This window comes from Xyrauchen texanus, chromosome 50 (assembly GCF_025860055.1).
Source record: "Xyrauchen texanus isolate HMW12.3.18 chromosome 50, RBS_HiC_50CHRs, whole genome shotgun sequence".
Taxonomy (NCBI): domain Eukaryota; kingdom Metazoa; phylum Chordata; class Actinopteri; order Cypriniformes; family Catostomidae; genus Xyrauchen; species Xyrauchen texanus.
Window position 1 is genome coordinate 6,363,032 of NC_068325.1, and position 19,932 is coordinate 6,382,963.

The 19,932-nt window shown below is 40.8% G+C and overlaps 1 protein-coding gene across 1 annotated transcript in view; it reads right to left on the reverse strand.

The window, feature by feature from the left end:
* LOC127641492 (dedicator of cytokinesis protein 3-like) overlaps positions 1-19,932 on the reverse strand; it is a gene marked incomplete at its 5' end in the record, with an annotated part of 204,020 nt that overhangs the window by 144,510 nt on the left and 39,578 nt on the right. Inside the window, 2 exons of the mRNA XM_052124527.1 lie at positions 3,677-3,773; positions 9,018-9,073. Of these exons, the coding sequence (XP_051980487.1) occupies positions 3,677-3,773; positions 9,018-9,073 (153 nt within the window). The remainder of the gene's footprint in view (positions 1-3,676; positions 3,774-9,017; positions 9,074-19,932) is intronic.

The following is a 19,932-nucleotide window of genomic DNA, read 5'->3' on the forward strand; positions in this document are numbered from 1 at the left end:
TAGGATGGTGTTCTTCGGCTTGCAAGCCTTGCCCTTTATCCTCCAAACATAACGATGGTATTTATAGGCAAACTTTTACATTTTTGTTACATCAGACCAGAGTACATTACTCCAAAAAGTAAGATCTTTGTCCCCATGTGCACTTGCAAACTATAGTCTCGCTTTTTTAAGGTGGTTTTGAAGAAGTGGTTTCTTCCTTGCTGAGCAGCCTTTCAGGTTATGATGACATAGGACTTGTTTTCCTGTGGATACAGATACTTGTCTACCGGTTTCCTCTAGCATCTTCACCCGGTCCTTGGCTGTTGTTCTGGGATTGATTTGCACTTTTGACACCAAACTACATTAATCTCTAGCAGCCAGAATGTGTCTCCTTCCTAAGAGGTATGATGCTGCGGGTTCCCATGGTGTTTATACTTGTGTACTATTGTTTGTACAGATGAATGTGGTACCTTCAGGCATTTGGAAATTGCTCCCAAGGATGAACCAGACTTGTGTAGGTCCAAAAAAAAAATTTATTTTGATTTTCCCATGATGTCAAGCAAAGAGTCACTGAGTTTGAAGGTAGGCCTTAAAATACATCCACAGGTACACCTCCAGTTGACTCAAATTAGCCTATCATAAGCTAATTGGTTAATTGCCTAAAGGCTTGACATAATTTTCTGGAATTTTCTAAGCTGCTTAAAAGGCACAATTAATGTGTATGTAAAATTTCTGACCCACTGGAATTGTGATATAGTCAATTAATAGTGAAACAATCTGTCTGTAAACAATTGTTGGAAAAATTACTCATGTCATGCACAAACTATAGTTTGCTAAAATGAAACCTGTGGAGTGATTAAAAAATGAGTTTTAACGACTTCAACCAAAGTGTATGTAAAATTCATAATATATATAATATATAAAATATATAATGTAAATATATCAAATAAAAATAATATAAAATAAATACAATTTAAATAATACATTTAAATTGTTTAATAAAATATTTATAAAAATATTAATAAAGTCTTTTAAATGTTAAAATAAAATATAAATATAAAAAAATAAAATTATAATTGTATTAATTTCTAAAACATTTTTTAAATTAAACAAAATAAAATAATACTGCCCAGGAAATTGTTTAATCTTCCACCTCGTGAGTCTTACAGAACATATCTTGGGCTGTTAAAATTGTGAACATCCAAAACAAGCCAAACCTGATAACAACACAAGTTATAAAAATTCTTCTAACTGCATCCATGCCATTGTGAAGACGGCATCTGGCAGATGGCCAGACAAATCGCAGCCAAACTATCAAACAGCAAATTAACAAAACACTGTTCATTTATTTGTTAAATACAATCACCCAAATTATATAAGACTGGCAGCTTTGGTTGGAGTCCCAGATACATCTGAGATCCTAATTGTTGTAACAAGCCATTACAGCAAACAGTTTCGACGTCATTGGCCATTTATCTTGCTCACGTTTCTGTAACTGGAGCCGCAGAGCATGAATCTTCGCTATTTGCCAAGCTGCAGCCTTGAAACATTCTGTGTTCACCTTGTTATGCAACCTAAATCAGTTTGAATTAGTCATCCTTGATTACACTGGCCACCAAATTAGCGGTTTTTTTTGTTGTATTACGAGTGCTGTCAGAATCTTGGAAGTCTTATTATTAGCTTTCATGTCACTGAACCGGTAATGATTGAGAACAAAAAGGTGTTTCAGGGTCCATTTAGCAGTGAAAAAATAACCCTGACAGGAAATTAGAAAAATATACTCCATTCCCTGTTGTATTGGGTGTTGGTAGACTGTCTAAAGAAGTCATGTTTCTAAGTTTTAATATATGAACATTGTTTGAACAGGCATGTCCTCCATCATGTTTCCAAAAACAGAAATCGATGTGTCATCTTTGGACTGTTATTGGCACAAAGCAGTCAAAATGGCAGTAAACAATGACAATATAAATCAACATTGTTAAGAGGCGGTTCCATCATGTCTGACATGCCATGAGATGCCACATTAAGAGAGAAGGCTAGACAGAGAGAAAGAGAGACAGAGTTACAATGTCATGTCTTACACTAATGCTTGGTAATCCTCGGTACAGTCTTACATAAAGCGCTCTGTCAGATCTAGTAGTCTCTCTATTGTGAAGAAAACACTGCATTCAAGTCTCCACAAAGCCCCTTCTGCCTAATAATTATTCAAATGCTCTTTATCTTCCTTTGCTTAGGTGACTTAAAAGTGGCCTTTGATATTCAAACTGATTAATCTAAGACAACAACATTCACAAATGCTTCTCTTTTGCATTTTATGGAGTGAAAAGCAAGAAAAAACACAACATATATACACTGAATCACATTTAACATTTAACCTCACTATTACACTGATGCTCATGACCTTTTCCAAAAGCAGTAATCACCTCTCCCAAAGCATCTGCCACTTTGGGGATGCTACTCCCAAAAACAGTACAGAGCAGGTGGCACAGCTATAAATACCTATAAAACTGAGATCTGGGAATCCCAAAATGATGACCCAAATTCTCAAAAGATCTCAACACTCCACTGTCATACAGGTCATCAAGTGTAGTAACCCCCTCACAATCCACTCTGACCAACAGAAAGGGGACTGGTTGATACATAATTTGGAGTTCAGCCATATGCTTGATGCAACATTTAAATAAATGTCCGAATTAATTACTCTGGCCACTCTTGTCCAAATCACGTGCACATGTGAAATAACGGGGTGTGATTTAACTTCTCCGGTTAGTTTGATAGAAAGGCTTTGCAATGGCAAAATAGGGGCAAGGACTTCCTCCTGTTCAATACAAAACCTGGCAGGAAGGCCGCAGAGCCTTCAAGCTCTTCCAAGCTTATCTCAAAATCAATAGAATTTTATTTGCTCAGTCGTCAATTTAGGTTCCAATGGTTCCACAACGTTTCTAATATCCTCATCAGTAGATGAAGACGTGGAACTATAAAGATCAACATAGAACTCTTTAAAGGCATTATTAATATCAATGGCTGAGGTAAATATTTCACCACCAGCAGAGTTCACTGAGGGAATGGAAGAAAAAGACTCTCTCTGCTTAATATATCTAGCTAAAATCTCCCCTGCTTTGTCCCCCGACTCAAAATATGACTGGCTTGCCCTGAATAGCCAAAACGCCACCTTCCGTGCAAAAATTGTATTGTATCTGTATTTCAATCGGGTCAATTCTCTAAGGCCATCAGACGACATTTGGCACTTCAGATCTGCCTTTACATACATACATCACCTTTAAAGCTGAAGTAATTGCACCTCTAGAAAAACAATCCATTTTCATACATATTCCAGAAAACTCTCACAGTCTTCCATTAATGCCACAGAGCCACATTGTTACACTTTTAGATGGAATCAACTAACAAATAGCGTACTTATAGTGGACTCTGCAAATTGAGTTGGTATACGAGAAAGAATTTTAACATTGATAAAGTTACATCAGCTTTAAAACTACAAATTTATGAAATGGCTGTATAGAATGCACAACATTTGCTTAATAAACAGATAACACTGTTCTTATTCTTTCTCCAAAATCCAGCTTAGACATTTCAATACAGTTCAGTAAGTGCTTTGAAAGCACTATAATCCAGTTTCTCAAGTGTTTTCGCCAAGCAATTGAGCCAATATGAAATCAAAGTACTTGATGGTACTTACCACATACAACTGCTTCCACAGAACAGACCACTCTTGAAGTGTAGAGGTGACCTCTGTCACGATGGGGTCTTCCAGGGGGACCACAGTCTCATATTGGCTGTACAGGAAGAGAAACCACAGGTTAGTGTGATTGCTTGCCATAAGAACCTAAACTTTTTTAAAAGATGGTACATTGGAACAGTGATATATGATATGGTAATAACGTTCATGGTAATACTTAATGGCATGTATTAGGAACTTAGGATAATAATATGGTATTACCATGGTACCATGTAAAAAAAAAAAAAAAAAAAAAAACAGGGTGTCAATTGTGTAGCCTACTCACAGGGCCCAGGTAAAATGTAAGTTTAATTGCTACCTGAACCCTTTAAACACGGATTGGCTCGCATAGAAAAGAAAAATAATGATAAAAATATTAATAACCACAGTTTTGTCTAAGAAAAACACGTTTTAATGTTTAGAAGCAGTACTTTTCATTGCATATAAGCATGAAAACCAAAACAGAACAAATGTTTTCAAATTTGCAGACAAATCAGAAGTGTTCCATTTTGATAATGTATTAATATTTTTGCAAATTATCTGTGAAAACTTCAAACTGATCAAATAGACGTGTCACATGTCATTGGAAAGCCCTCAAAAAGTAGAATACTACCAGCCTATTTTTTGTACTCACAGAAAAAAAATATAGCAAATAATAGATAAGTACATGCCTTTGACATACAGTACATGTTACATGTAAACAGGTGTTGCTTATTAGCCGCGCATTCGCTAATAACTTAAAAATAAACAGAACATAATATCTCACATACCATTACTTTTTGGAGGGGATTGCCATTAAAGTGAGCCCACACAAAGCACAATGTGCACACAGCACATAATGTGTTATCTGAATAAAAAACACACTAGCTTTCCTGGATCAGATGACTTCATCTGAATTTATGTAGTATGTTGTCCAGTGTCAGGGAAAGCTAAACCAATTGTATTTGGTTTCAGATTGCTGCAATCGGAAGTGGAAGTCATCCAAATATGGGCAGAGAGGATCGTTCACTCTAATTATATATGGCCATCAGGAGATGGCACCAAGTACATGACACAGACTCAATGATGGCTCAAAGGACATAGAATGGAACTGAATGTGATATTGTTAATAATGCCTGCATGCTTTGGAGAGAGAGCATCCCATTAGTCAATAGCACCAATATGCTGATTACTCCCAAAAATCAGCTTATTTAAAAAATCTGTCAAAGCAAGAAAACCATGTTTACACGAGATTTGAAATAATCACATTACTTTCTGCTTTTGACATCAAACCCTGAAGAGGCATTCGCACAACACATGCGCACATTGGATGAGCCTTTAATTATTTTAATTGCAATTATGCATCACAAAACAGGGGACATTCCACAACGTAAAGGAACAAGGACAAGGAGGTAAGGTGTTTACATGGCACGCAAAATTGGCATAATGGGCAAAAATCTACCCAGGTCAATCCAGCTATTAATAAACCGCTTATGGCATTTACGCCGATAAAGGAACATAGTTTATTTCATATTTACATGATCGCACGTGTTGTCGGCTTATTAAGCAGAATTAGTATAACATAAAGCATGTAAATTTGCTCATAGCTGTATTTGCATGTGTTATTAGTTCCTATGTATAAATATTTTTTTTTATTTGTTTGGAGAGTCTTTTGGACACTGAGACGTTTTTAGATTTATATTTGTTTATATATACTTTGTCCTCTTACTTATATACTTATACCTCTTAAAACAGCATCTAAACTCCTTACAACCACCACAACTCCATTAAACTGAAAATATATTGAAAACAGAATTTAAGTTTTGAGGCTTTTAGTCCATGTCTATTAGCTGTGAGGATCTAGCATGCTAGTGTACTCCTAACAGTTGATCAAATTACCTATATACATGTTTACAATCTTATACTTCTGGAACAATTTAACAAAAATATTCACGACATCAATTTGTTAAAATTTTTGTCCAATAAAATGCTCTCCAGAATATGTCACTAACTAGCAATAGCAAGTAGCAAATCAAGGCTATTCAATATACTCCACCTCATCTTCCTTTCTCCATAGGGAAAATGTGAACACAGGAAACAAAGTTGCATTCCTCAAACCATTTCATGGGGCATTTAAAATAAAAGTGGACACAGCACTGTCATCTGCAAACCATCTCATTAAATAGTTATTCCTGCTTCATCTTCCTGCCGTCTCTTTAGCAATTCCTGTCCATTCATCAGCCCTCCCGTGTCCTTCTTGTGTCCTTCACTGATGCTCTGTGGAAATAGATTGATCTCTTTGTTCTGCTTTGTCATCACATGTGTCCAAAGTTACCTCTGAAAAGCCCACTACATTGTGTCATTCCAATGAGGCATTATAATTCAATCTTCGAATATGCTATGGACATTGAGAATGCAAAGCTCCCTCACCAGTTCACCTAGCATATGAGTGGCAAAAACGTGTCGTTTAGAAATAGCCATAGTCGCAACATTACAACCATGAGCAAGTTAACATATGACTGCCCCGTTTAAATATCGATACCAAGGAGATGTCTGGAGAAAGCAGTAATATACTTATCTGTTAGTATTCCCATTCTTCTCAATGGGACAGTAGCAAGTCCATATCACAATTTTGAGAGCCCTCCAAAAATTGATGACTGGCAAATAATTTACAGAAAAATCATTAATTACATTTTTATGATATATATATGTCACGTGCAAAAGAAAATTATTCCTTCAATGGGCTTCAACGGAAGAAGCTTTTGGCTGCAGATTCTTGTAGTTACGACATACACCAGCAGGGGCTAATTTGATAATACTAACTAGCTGAACCATGACCGCTTGATCCACACGTATTCCAGCGGGGCATTCTTACTCATTTCATCTGCAAAAATGGTAGCCAATCACAACATAGGTCATTTGCATATAGAAGTCTAATGCATATAATTAGAAGATAAAATAAATAGAAGATATTTATTTATTTACGTACATCTCCGTATATACAATATAAGTATATTTGACAGACTATTTATTGAAAGCTTCAAGTGTACCTTTAAATTCTTGAACAATAACTATGGGATGTTCTCTACTATGCCGCATGCACACAATAAATAAGTGTTTATGCACAAGTCTGTGTGTGTTGTGGAAAGACTGTGAAGTTGTACACACAGCTTCATGCGCAAACACCTGTGAAAAAGTTGCAAAACATCAAAAGCTTAAACAAACAGAAGAAGCTGTGGGCTCCCTGATGTTCATTCCTCTCAAATGTTCTTGTAAGTGAGTTCCCAGAGGAAGTCAGCATGGAGTTTTTTATTTTTATTTTCTCTCTCTTGCTCACTGTTTCCCACTCTGTCACACATGCATGCACTCACAGAAAAGGATGTTATGTCTTTTATATAGTACCGTTACGTGTGTCACTTAATTGGTGAATCAGATTCATAACAGTGAATCAATCTGAAAGCTCATTCCATTGAACTCTGAACAACGCTGTTATTGTATTCATAATAAAAAACATTGACAGATGATGACGGTTAATAACTGGGCTCCGCAGAGTAGCATTACACATATGTGTTTCTGCAACAGCCAGTTACTTTACAAGCTGCCAGATTCAAATTGGCTTTCACGCCAGCACAGGCTGCACTGGTCAAGTGCCTGTAATTTATATTCGCTCAAACAGTTACTCATACAATCATTTAAACCACAAAATAATTACATTTTATATACATACATTCAACTCGTCACCAATGTACCATGATTAAAAGTTTACAGCTATTACTATCACAGTCAATAAATGAAACACGATTTTCTTTCAATGCGTGCTGCCATTGTTTGCATTAGTCAAACAAACAGCTACTCAAAGAGTCTTTTCAAGCACATGGTATTTTTATTTTATGTAACAAACAGCCAAATTGTCACCAAAGTACCACAATATCAGTTCACAACTTGTATATGCACAGCCATCATATCTAAACACGATCTTCCCATGCATGCATCCACGTCTACTTAGGTACAGATGCAGTTTTCATTCACACAAACAGCAAATCAAACAGTCAAACAGCAACATCATAAAAGTACCATGATAACAGTTTAAAACTTGTATACTCACAGTGAACACATGCTGAGCGTGATTATTGGAAGCATACAGTCATGTCTGTTTACTTTAGTGCTTGTCTCACACACACACACACACATAAACATGTTGGTACGGCTATCCTTAATAGGCCACTCCATAGACATAATGATTTTTATACTGTACGAACTATAGATTCTACTCCTTAACCCTCACAAAAAAACTTTATGCATAAAATATATAGTAGTATGTTTTTTTTTAAGTGATTTGAATTATGGGGACACTAGAAATGTCCTCATAAACCACATTTATAGCATAATACTCTTGTAATTACCAGTTTGTAACCTAAAATCCTCACAAACCACCCAATGCTGCCCAAACACACACACACCTAATGGGATAAAAAAAAAAGATGCATGGGTTGCATAGACTAATTTTTTGATACTTTTGGGTACTTTTTAATTCGTTAAAGTGAGGCATAATTCACTGAATTTTTGTTGAAAAGACACACTGGGATATTAATTAAAATATCCTTTTGTGTTCCTCATAAGAAAGCATGTCATAAGGGTTTGGAACGACATAAAGATACCCTTTAAAGTACCACAGGGTCTTTTTAAACTGCTAAAAATTTTATTAAATTATTAAGAATTTCTATGGAGAACTGAATCAAAATCTTGATGAATAGGCTGAAGAATTAGCCAAGTAATATGCATAAATTCCACACAAAATAACTGATTAAAGACCTAAATTCAAGATTATTTTCTAAAATATAAATGTAATTATTTGAATGTGATGGATAGATGGATGGATGGATGGATGGATGGATGGATGGACAGAATTAATGCATGGATGGATGGATGGACATAATGAATGTATGTATGGATGGATGGACGGACAGAAAGAAGGACAGCATAAATGCACAGATGGCTGGCTGAATGGATTGATGGATGGATGGATAGATTAAGTATCACAATCTGGTTAGATTACTAGATTACTGCCTTTACAAACGGGTGTATTGTTTGAACCACAAGAGTTGTAGTAAATCTACTCTAAACTAAACCCGTATCAAATCTTTGTTCAAGTAAGAAATAACAGTGACTGTAGATAGCATCCAAAACGACACTCAAAAGATAAGTAAAATAAACGTATTTTCTTAAAATGGCATTGATCCATCTAATTTTTGTCTTCCTTTCCTCAATTTACCACTTTGTTGTGAGTGAACAGCTTGACATAAATCAGTATGAAGACTCTTACCCCCTGTTGGTGACCACTGCCTTCTTCAAGTGAACATAGCCGGCTGGGAAGATACCCTGCGAAGCAAAAGAGAAGAGCATTACATCTCCTGTTCTGCAACCACCGGCTAGTAATTTAGCAAAGAATGCAAGAGAGTGTCCTTTCAACCTGGTTTCTCTGGGAATTTGCCCAAGCAGAAGACAATTCAAGTGGCCATTCTAGACATCATAGTCTTTACTTGTTGTTGCTTATTTTGCCTGAGGCAAAAATGTACTTAAGCGACTCGACTAAGAACCAGGACATCAACAGAGTTTCTCAACAAGACCTGCCAATGCCTGTGTTCCTCTGTAGTAGAGAAGTTGTTTATTTTATACTGTTCATACTTGCCGATCAATTTCAAGAGTGCTGTTGAAATAAGGACAGTTGATTGAATAACTGTCATGGCATAAGTTCAAGGGTTCTTGAAGGACTTTTTAGCACAAAGGATGCTCTTTCAGGGCTCAGGACTTAATTAAAATATTTTTGTTATGTATCAACATTGTTTCAAATATTTCCCCAAGTTGTCCTCCGGAGAAATAGAAAGTTTAAAAGACCAGCATTGCTGGTCACCAGGACATATTATTGGATGCTGGTCACCGGATTGGGAAGGTAGTACGTTAGAGTCCCTATGGACTCTTTTAGTCAACCATCATCTAGAAAGACCATAGTGGTTTACCAGCACTTTTGCATGCGAACAACATGGACATGCTGGTCCACCAGCTATACCAGCACAAAACTAGCACTAAACAGCATAAACCAACTTGGACCATCATGAAAATTCACGCTTGTCTTTTCAGCAAAGAAAATATTGGAGACAATTGTTGGCACACAGTAAAATTAGAAGTCTATAAAATTAAGGTGAATACCTTAGCTGAGATAATATGGTCTTGGAAGAATTTAATGAGAAATGATTGAGGTCACACAAAGATCTCTGACTTTTGATTTCAGATGTTGGTATATTGGCATTTGGGCACAGTTTGAGATATTCTGTTGAGAACACTTCTGGAACTCTAGAGGAGACCCGCAAGAGATTATTGAGAGAAAATTGTACAAGCAAGAGACTGTACCAGATGTCTCCATTCCCTTTTACATTTAATCTCATTGCTGTCCAGGAGAAACAGTTGAATTTGTGGCAATTGAAAATAATCCTTTAAGATACCTTAAAGGAAATTCATTTTAATTTTAGTTAACAACCAAATGGCACAAAGCTCTTTATTCAAATTTGAAAGTGATCAATGTTAATAGCTTGAGGTGGCAAAAAAAAAAAACATTATAATCACCACTTCACAAGTAACTTTCAAAGACAAAATGGGATGGATACACTTCCATTAACACAACTAAGTTGTAATGCCAAGAACATGGTGCACAAACATCTCAGCCAAAAATTCCAGATGGAGGAAGTTCTTGCCACATACAGTTGTTGCCTAATTGTCTTGATTGTTCCCTTTCAAGAGGTCAGATCAATTAGCAATTGAGGACAACAAATGCTCTCAAACAACCTCCATCTGGTAGGGGAGGATTCCATAAGAGCGGATGACAAATCAGCATATGTTATTATTCATGAGATGGGTGGCCGCTTGCTTATCGCTTCTTTCAGTTGTACATGCATGAAGAACTTCTATAGTTTGAGGAGATCTCTTTCATTTTTACAGGTCATGTTAATCAATTATAAACATTTGAAGAATCAGGAACTCATCCTTTGATTAATTAAAAGCAAAGCTGTATTTATATGAAAACCTCTTGTCAATGTCAGTGAAGTCAATGAATATATTATAGTCAATACTTAATACATTCATTGGTATATATCACAAAAAAACATGTTACACATCACTCCAAAAGCAACTGAAAAAAAAATATATATATATATATATTTTGTTTCAAGAAAATGAAGGCTATTTTAAGGTAATTTAAGATTTGTTGCAATGTGACATTATTTTCCAATTAGATAATGTAAGTACATAATGTAATTAGACATTAAAAAAAAAAATTCATTATTTTTAGTGGTGCTTCTCAGATTCTCATCACTGTAATACACTTGTGTTGCAGAAACATTTGTGTAAACTTGAAAATATTAAAGTAAACTCTACATTTGTAAGGTAATCTTATGTGCAGGACGACCAACTTTATCAGGCTGCACGTACCCTTCCCCAATGCCCCATTTAAGCCATCAGGATTCCTTATCATTACCCTGGGGGGGGGGAACAAGGTGCTGGCCGCCAACCTGGGAACGGGCCAAACCTGGCCGGGCCTCTATTCTCTCTATGTTTCTCGCATAGAGCAACTAAGGCCGGGGCCCTTACACGCATTGAGGGAAGGGGGTCTTAGCCCTTATTCAGGGCGGAGAAGACCCTGTGGAGGCCACGCCTACCTGAGAGGGGAGGCAAGTTTAAGTGGCAAAACCATCAGAGGCCTGCCTTAGGGCCTATGTGGAAAAGTTGGTGCGGTGGTGGATCCAGCCTCATAGAGGGGGGAACATACAGCACGGCAACCGAGGCAGCCGTGACTGCCTAAGGGAAACACGGGAGTCCGCTCGCCAGAGGGGACAGAACCGTGGTGTTACACACAGGGGAGTCCAAAGGAGGCCTTACCTGTGGAGCACCTATACCAGTACAGGGTAGCTTGCGGTACCCCGCAGTGGCTTGGGTCGGCGAGTTCCTCCGCTGAACTGCGACCCACGAGGGCTAGGGAGGAATCAACCAGTGTCCCAAACCTGAGATCTCCTGGGAATGAAGGCGCACTGTTTCCCCTGGTTAGGGGGAAGGGCGCTAGGTGCAAGTGATTCACCCGGTCAGATCGTGGGCGTGCTATCGAGTTCTACGGGCTCGGTACCTGAGAAAACACGGGACGAAACTGACTCAACTCGGAGATTGTAGAATCTTGCAAAAGTGTTAGGTGTTGCCCAGCCCGCTGCTCTACAAATGTCTGCTAGGGCAGTGCCCCTAGCCAGTGCCCATGAGGACGCAACACTCCTGGTGGAGTGAGCTCGGACCCGCAAGGGGGGGGGGCACGGCCTGGGTGTGATAAGCCAGGGAAATGGCGTCGACAACCCAGTGAGCGAGTCTCTGCTTGGAGACAGCGTTCCCTTTCTGCTGTCCCCCAAAGAAGACGAAGAGCTGCTCAGAGCGTCTGGTGCTCTGTGTGCGGTCCAGATAAATACGTAAAGCACGTACTGGACACAGCAGTGAAAGGGCTGGGTCTGCCTCCTCCCGGGGCAGCGCTTGCAGGTTCACCACCTGATCCCTGAAGGGTGTGGTAGGAACTTTGGGCACATAGCCCGGTCGCGGTCTTAGGATCACGAAAGTGTCTGCTGGACCGAACTCCAGGCAAGCGTCGCTAACAGAGAACGCATGCAGGTCCACGACCCTCTTGATGGAAGCGAGCGCGATCAGCAGGGCGGTCTTGAGAGAGAGGGCCCTGAGTCCAACTGAGTCAAGCGGCTCGAAGGGGGGTCTCTGGAGTCCCGTAAGGATGACCGAGAGATCCCAGGAGGGGAACAGGTAAGGCCGGGAGGGAGTTATCCTCCGGGCACCTTTTAGGAACCTGACGATTAAGTCGTGCTTACCAAGAGACTTGCCGTCTACCGTGTCGTGGTGGGCCGCGATAGCGGCGACATACACCTTGAGGGTGGAGGGGGACAGCCTCCTCTCCAGCCTCTCCTGAAGAAACACGAGCACTGACCTAACTGCGCACTTCTGCGGGTCTTCGGCTCGGGAAGAACACCAGTCCGCGAACAGACGGCACTTTAGAGCATAAAGATGCCTGGTAGAGGGGGCTCTGGCTTGATTGACTGTATCTATGACGGTCGGTGGTAGGCCGGCTAGATCTTCCGCATCCCGTCCAAGAGCGTAAAGATGCCTGGTAGAGGGGGCTCTGGCTTGATTGATTGTATCTATGACGGTCGGTGGTAGGCCGGCTAGATCTTCCGCATCCCGTCCAAGGGCCAGACGTGGAGGTTCCAGAGGTCTGGGTGCGGGTGCCAGAGCGTGCCCCGTCCCTGAGAAAGAAGGTCCTTCCTCAGGGGAATTCGCCAGGGAGGGGCTGTCATGAGGAGCGTGAGGTCCGAAAACCAAGTCCGGGTGGGCCAGTAAGGGGCTACCAGAATGACTTGCTCCTTGTCCTCCCTGACCTGGCGTTGAGGAAGCGAGTCTTGTCGGCTTCACGCATCTCGACCATGTTCAGCCACAGTTGACGTTCCTGGACCACTAGCGTGGCCATCGCCTGCCCGAGCGCTTGCGCTGTGACCTTCGTCGCTCTCAGGGCGAGCGCAGTTCCTGCAGCGTGTCGGGATCAGGGCCACCCCTGTGCATGTAGCGTAGTGCCTTGGCTTGGTGGACCTGCAGGAGAGCCATGGCTTGCAGGGCGGAAGCGGCACGTCCGGTGGCGCTGTAGGCCTTCGCTGTCAGCGAGGAGGTTGCTCTACAGGTCCTGGAAGGGAGTACGGGGCGACCTCGCCAGGTGGTAGGGGTTCCAGGGCATGGATGGATCGTAACCGCCCTATCCATTGCCTCATACCCATGGCGCGCTCCGCCGTCGAGGGTGGCGAGGGCGGACGAGCCTGTGGCGGTGTGAAGAGTGGAGAGGGGTGCTCTCCACGAAGACGTCAACTCATCATGCACTTCCGGGAAAAATGGAACCGGGGTGAGGCTGTGAGCGGCGCCCAGACCCCAGGAACCAGTCGTCCAGCCGTGATGGTTGTGGGGAGGATGGAGGGTTCCAATCCAAGCCCACGCTGTTGGCTGCCCGGAAAGCATGTCGGTCATCTGTGCGTCGGCCTCAGCCTGGGCGTGCAGGCCCGAAAACTGCAGCCCAGGGGAGTCCTCATTATCAGATGCCACGCCCTCCAATGCCGCGGCGAGCTCATCTGCTTCCATCGCAAGAGGGTCGGCAGACTGGCTGTGAGGCGAGTCGCCGCCGCCTCGAGCACGGACAGGAATCAACGAGCGTGCTGGGGTGCGGGTGGTCCGAGGGGGCGTACCCGGCGGAGCTGCACCCGCTGCCATCCCCAAATCGCCTCCATCACCAGCCGCGTCGTCCTCAATCCCGTGGGAAGAAGGAGCAACACGGGGGGGCGGCTGAAGTGGCTTGCTCACGGTTGTAAGCAAGCCACGACCGCAACGTTGTCATGGTCATGTTCTCGCAGTGAGAACATGAACCATCCACAAACGCAGCCTCGGTGTGATCGCTACCCAGACACACGAGACAACGCCTGTGGCCCTTCGGAAGCGGAGAGCACTCTACCGCATCCAGAAACAACACAGGGGCGGAAAGGCATCTTTATAAAGACGCGTCCTTAAAAGGACGTTCAACGCCGCTGTGTTGTGCTCTTTTAGAGGAAATTACTCTTTTAAATAAAATCACTCTTTTATGAAAAAAACTTGTGAGAGTTCTTTAATCTGCGCTGTTGAAGCACCCAGGGGCAGGAAGTGCACAGCAGTGCAACAGGAGAAAGCCGCTGATGTGCGCCGTAGAATCCAACAGCATGCAGCAGAGGGATAGCAGGAACTCTGTGTGTATACGCAGCAGTTGCAGGCACGACCATCGGCTCCGAAGAAATTTTCTGAATGAACTCCCGTATTTGCGCCGCTTAAATACCCGTATGTCCGGGGGCGGGACATGTAAATACTGGTTGCCAAATCTCATTGGCCTTTTTTCATAGTTCAGAGGTGAATATCGGCGCTCAAGAGAGACCCCTAGTGTCGCTTATCTGACACAACGTGGAGAGAGCGACAGAAGGGGAACATAACATAGCGGTTTTGAAAAATGATGCCACACTTTAAGATGACACCTTGGTTTGATCAATAATTGAAACTGAATGTGTGCTGTGAGGCATTTCAAGATTGTATATGAATTATAAGAAGACAAATAAGGACACTCTCAAATTTACCAATGTAATTTTGTCCTGCTTTCAGCATCCATTTTAGAAGAAGATACCACAGCTGCTCTATATGAGGTGAACTGAGAGGATATGTTATTCTATAGCTTGAGGGCAAACAGATGTGTGTATGTGTGTATACACATCATCTATATCTGTTGAAACTCTTGTACTATAAGTATGTGTATGCAAGAAGCATGTTCTCTTTATTTATTTATAAAAATAAATCCTGAGCACCTGGACTAAGTAATGAAAATAAAGTAGTATGTGTCATGAAGAGCACAGACAACAAGTTGAGTCAGCAGGAAACGATCTTAAAGAGCAACATTAAATTAGTTCTATCTCTCAGAATGGTTATGGATCCTTCCTTTGCCTGAAGCACAGAAGTTTCCCAAACAAGCAGATAAAAAGATCATCTGCCGGTGAGTCCACTGCATAAATTATTTTCTTAATTAGTATTTAGTCTTTTTTGTCTAGTAAAAATATCTAAACATCCTTGAAGCAAGTTAAATTTACTTGAGAAACAATATTCTGTAATAAAATAAGACTTGTTTTTGATTACATATGTTTTAAGCATAAACTACAATTCAGTAAGATTTACTAAACAAGATTTTTAAGAAGAAAACCATTTGCCAATACAAGATACATTTGTTGGGACTTCGTTCAGGAGTGGGTTTCATTATTAGCAATAATGAATAATCATCAAAGATAATTGATAATTTATTAAATAAAATATATTATGATTATTCTCTTAGGAAAGTTGACGTCCAGAGAACATCAACATTCAAAAAGGGAAAAATGAAGCCTGTAATCCGAGCACTTACATCCCCTGCCAGCCCTTGTCACAGGAGCATGAAGAACAATGCCAGAAAACGTATATTTGTATAAAAAATTTATCCCCCATTTCTCCAAATTTGGAATGCCCAATTCCCACTACTTAGTAGGTGGCACGGTTACTCACCTCAATCCAAGTGGCAGAGGACAAGTCTCAGTTACTCCGCTTCTGAGACATCCGTGCATCTTATCACGTGGCTCATTGTGCATGACACCGCGGAGACTCCCAGTATGTGGAGACACTCTCCACGATCCATGCACAACTTACCACGCACCCCATTGAGAGCGAGAACCACCAATTGCGACCACAAGGAGGTTACCCCATGTGACTCTACACCTCCCTAGCAACCGCGCAAATTACTTAAGAGACCTGGCTGGAGTCACTCAGCACACGCTGGATTCGAACTCGTGACTACAGGGGTGTTAGGCAGCATCAATAATGAGCTACCCAGGCCCTCAGAACACTTTTCTTTAATGTATAAAAAAATATTTATTGATCCAGTAATATCAATTAATAATCAATAAAATGCAGTCGATAAAGTTCCAACATCCAAATACAAACTAAACAGTAACATGATTAGATATGGTAAGAGATAAGCCTATAATACATGAGAGGAGGGTAGAGGTATGTGTGTGTGTGTGTGTGTGTGTGTGTGTGTGTGTGTGTGTGTATGTGTAAGGACAGAAGGAGTGGACAAAATGGTGGGTGTGGCTCTCAAGGAGAGTGCATCATGCAAGGTTTCCGGCCGGAGAATGTGGCCGCGAATGTGGGTGGAGAGATAGGTTAATGGCATGTGCCCGTTTAACATGTGTCTCCGCTGTATGAAAACTTATGGACAAAGTTGGGCTCTATTGCCAAGTTATCTGTTTGCCAAATGTGTGTGAGGGTATGTTTGTGAGGGTTGGCTCACAAAGAGAGAGATAGAACAGGGTGGCAGCACCAAAGATCGTGGGAGAGATGGCCAACAGTTAGTTTTATCATCGGCTCGTAATCCGTCCACCGCAGTCATTGGTTCTTTAATGGATAATCTTGGTGTGCAGGTCTCACACGCGATGGCGGAAATACACAAACAGCCCAACGTTGTATTTTACTTAACCTTGTGAAATACCTTAGAATCTGTGTGTATCTGGTTGTCTGCAAACATAAGTCCCTAGCTGTACATCTAGCTAGATATTTGGCTAGTTAACTTGGTAATTACTATCAATACAACACATTTGTGTTGACTCTTGTTGTATTTTTAATTATTTAATCTTTATAACCTTGTGAAACACATTAAAACCTGTGAGTATATGTGTTTTTGCAAATGTAAGTTATCAGCTAATCCTCTAGCTAGCTTTTCAGATAGTAAGCTTGCTAATTATAATCAAAACAACACATTTCTGTTGACCCTAGTTGTATTTTCCTTTTTTCATTATTTAATCTTTACAATCTTGTGAAACACATTAAAACCTGGGAGTATATGTGTTTTTGTAAATGTAAGTTACCAGCTAATCCTCTAGCTTTTCAGATAGTAAGCTTGCTAATTATAATCAAAACAACACATTTCTGTTGACCCTAGTTGTATTTTCCTTTTTACTTGTTATTTAATCCTTATAACCTGGGAGTATAATGGTTGTCTTCAAACTTAAATTACCAGCTTTTCCTCTAGCTGTTTGGCTAGTTAGCTTGCTAATTACAATCAAAACAACAATCTTCCTGTATTTTACCTTCATTCTTTATTTCAGCCATGTGACCTTGTGAAACACCTTATAATCTGGGAGTAAATTGTTGTCTGCAAATTAAAGTTACTAGCTGTTCCTCTAGCTAGCTGTTCGGCTAGTTAGCTTCCCTTACAAAAATCGAGAATTCGTGGCAAATTTGCCACTGATAATTTTCACATGCAACGAGCTTTGCGTCAAACTTAAGGCAAATTGTCCATTGTATATATATATATATCAAAGTTAGTAACTTTAGCTTGGCGAGTGTTCATTTTATAACCTGGGAGTATATTTTATTTATTTTACAGAGCTGAATAACACTCTGGCATTGCTTGCCAAATGTACAGGGTGGTGAAGGTGAACCAGTAGTAGGTTTTAAATTTCCTACTAATATTATAAACTATGATTGGCCATCTCCCAACTCGGAGGCGGGATCTTGGAGAAAACCAGATACAGTATAAGCAGTGTTTGGTAAATTACTCAAAAGGTAATCCACTATAAATAACTTACTTCTACAAAATTTTTATTAGATTACTTTGTTGCAAAGAAATAAAATTACTAGTTACTTTACTTTTAAGTTACTTTCTAAAACACTTTTTTACTGAAAACTAAAAAAATACGTCATTAACTTTAAAAGAATATTGAAAGTCAGTAAATATATTCTAGTAATTACAAAAAAGTAAAATGTAATGCATTACACTACTTTTGACCTTAAAAAAATCATTAGATTACAGAAACAAATTATAATCTGTAATCAGATTACACCCAACACTGGATATAAACTCCTTGATTTAAATCGGAACAGGAAGCAGATGTCAGTTTTGATTGTCTTCTGAAAAAACAGCTAAACGCAGGAGTCTTATTTAACCTGACACAGCATCTTAAAATCACTCAAACAGGTCCACCTGACGTATTTGTACATAGGCCAACAAATACGAAATAGGGCAGATATGGACCAGCACCACAATTTATGGTAATTCCAACATGACGTGAATGCACCAAAATGTCTCAATATCTAAATGTCCATCACAAAATGATGTGATAAGCATTATGTAATTTTCATTAATAATTTGTCAATTCAAGTTGTTATCAATACATTTAAAAGAGTTTAGAGAAAGTGAAAATCACATAACAACAGCCATGAAAAGCTTTAGGAAAGACTCTAGAGAGATCTTTGGAGAGACAGTGACAAGGCAGAGACACCAATATGTCAGGTTTGAATTCATCTGGGTAACAAAGCTATCTACTCCTGCCTTCATTCATCTTGATAAAGACAGATTCTGTGTGTGGGGCTGTCTAAAAACCCCTCTCCTCTCCGTCACCCCTCTTGACCCCTCTTCCAATGCAGTGGCAGGTTGCATTTCCTCTCTGCCATAAGAAGTAATGATCTGCTATAATCGGCAGGAATATCTCTCAGGAGACAGGGCTGACTGTGGCCTGGATTCTGGATTCTGAAATAGTAGCTCTCGTACTGTGGAGAAGATCACCCCAGATTTCAGAGTGGAAGAAAGTTGTGTTCCCTTATTGCTGATTAAGTGGGATCCAGCAATTAAATTAAATGCATCATTGCTATTGAACAGTTTTAGGTAAGTTACTCAAAATTAAATTGGTTCTCCAAAACTGTAATCAGATTACTTCTGACTACTTCTTGGCAAATGTAATCACATTACTAATTACATTTAAGTTACTTTTTAAAACCCCTAGAAATACTTAAAAAAACAAAAATCAACATAAACTCCCACAAGGGGGAAAACAAACATAAACTACCTAGGGGAAAAAGGCATACAGGCTGGGTAAGAGGGTAAAAAACGAATAAGTGTTGGCAGCTACTAGGGAACAGGAGCCCTCCTCCTCCTCATCCACTTCCACGTGGAACTGGCTCACTGACCGTGGCAGGTGTGTGCGCTGGCTCGTTGACCATGGGAGGCGTGAGTGCTGGCAGCAGCAGGGGAACAACCTATGTGGCCGTGCGCACTAACAGCCTCCGAGACTGTAGATGCTGGCGGTGGCAGGGGAACAGCCTCTGTGGCCGTGGGCTCTGGCAGCAGCAGGGGAACGGCCTCCATGGACACTAGCAGCGGCATGGGAACAGCCTCCATGGCCATGGAAACTGGCAGTGGCAGGGGTGAATGGCCTCTGTGGCCGTGGATGCTGGCAGTGGCAGGAGAACGACATCCATGGCTGTGAATGCAGGCAGCGGCAGGAAAACAGCCTCCGTGGCCATGGATGCTGGCAGGGAAACGGCCTCTGTGGATGCTGGCAGCACATCGGCAAGACAATAAGGCAATATACGCCCATGTCAACCGACAAACAAGACAAGAGAATGCATAGCAACGCCAAACAAAGCGATGCCAAGCATTCTCACACTAAACGAAACCTGAGTGTACATCGCGAGGGAAATGCAACGCGATGCAACAGGCAACAAAAACAAGACAGGACACCTGTGCGAGTGTTCGGCCACACACACACCGATACCTTAGACCAAAGTGACCA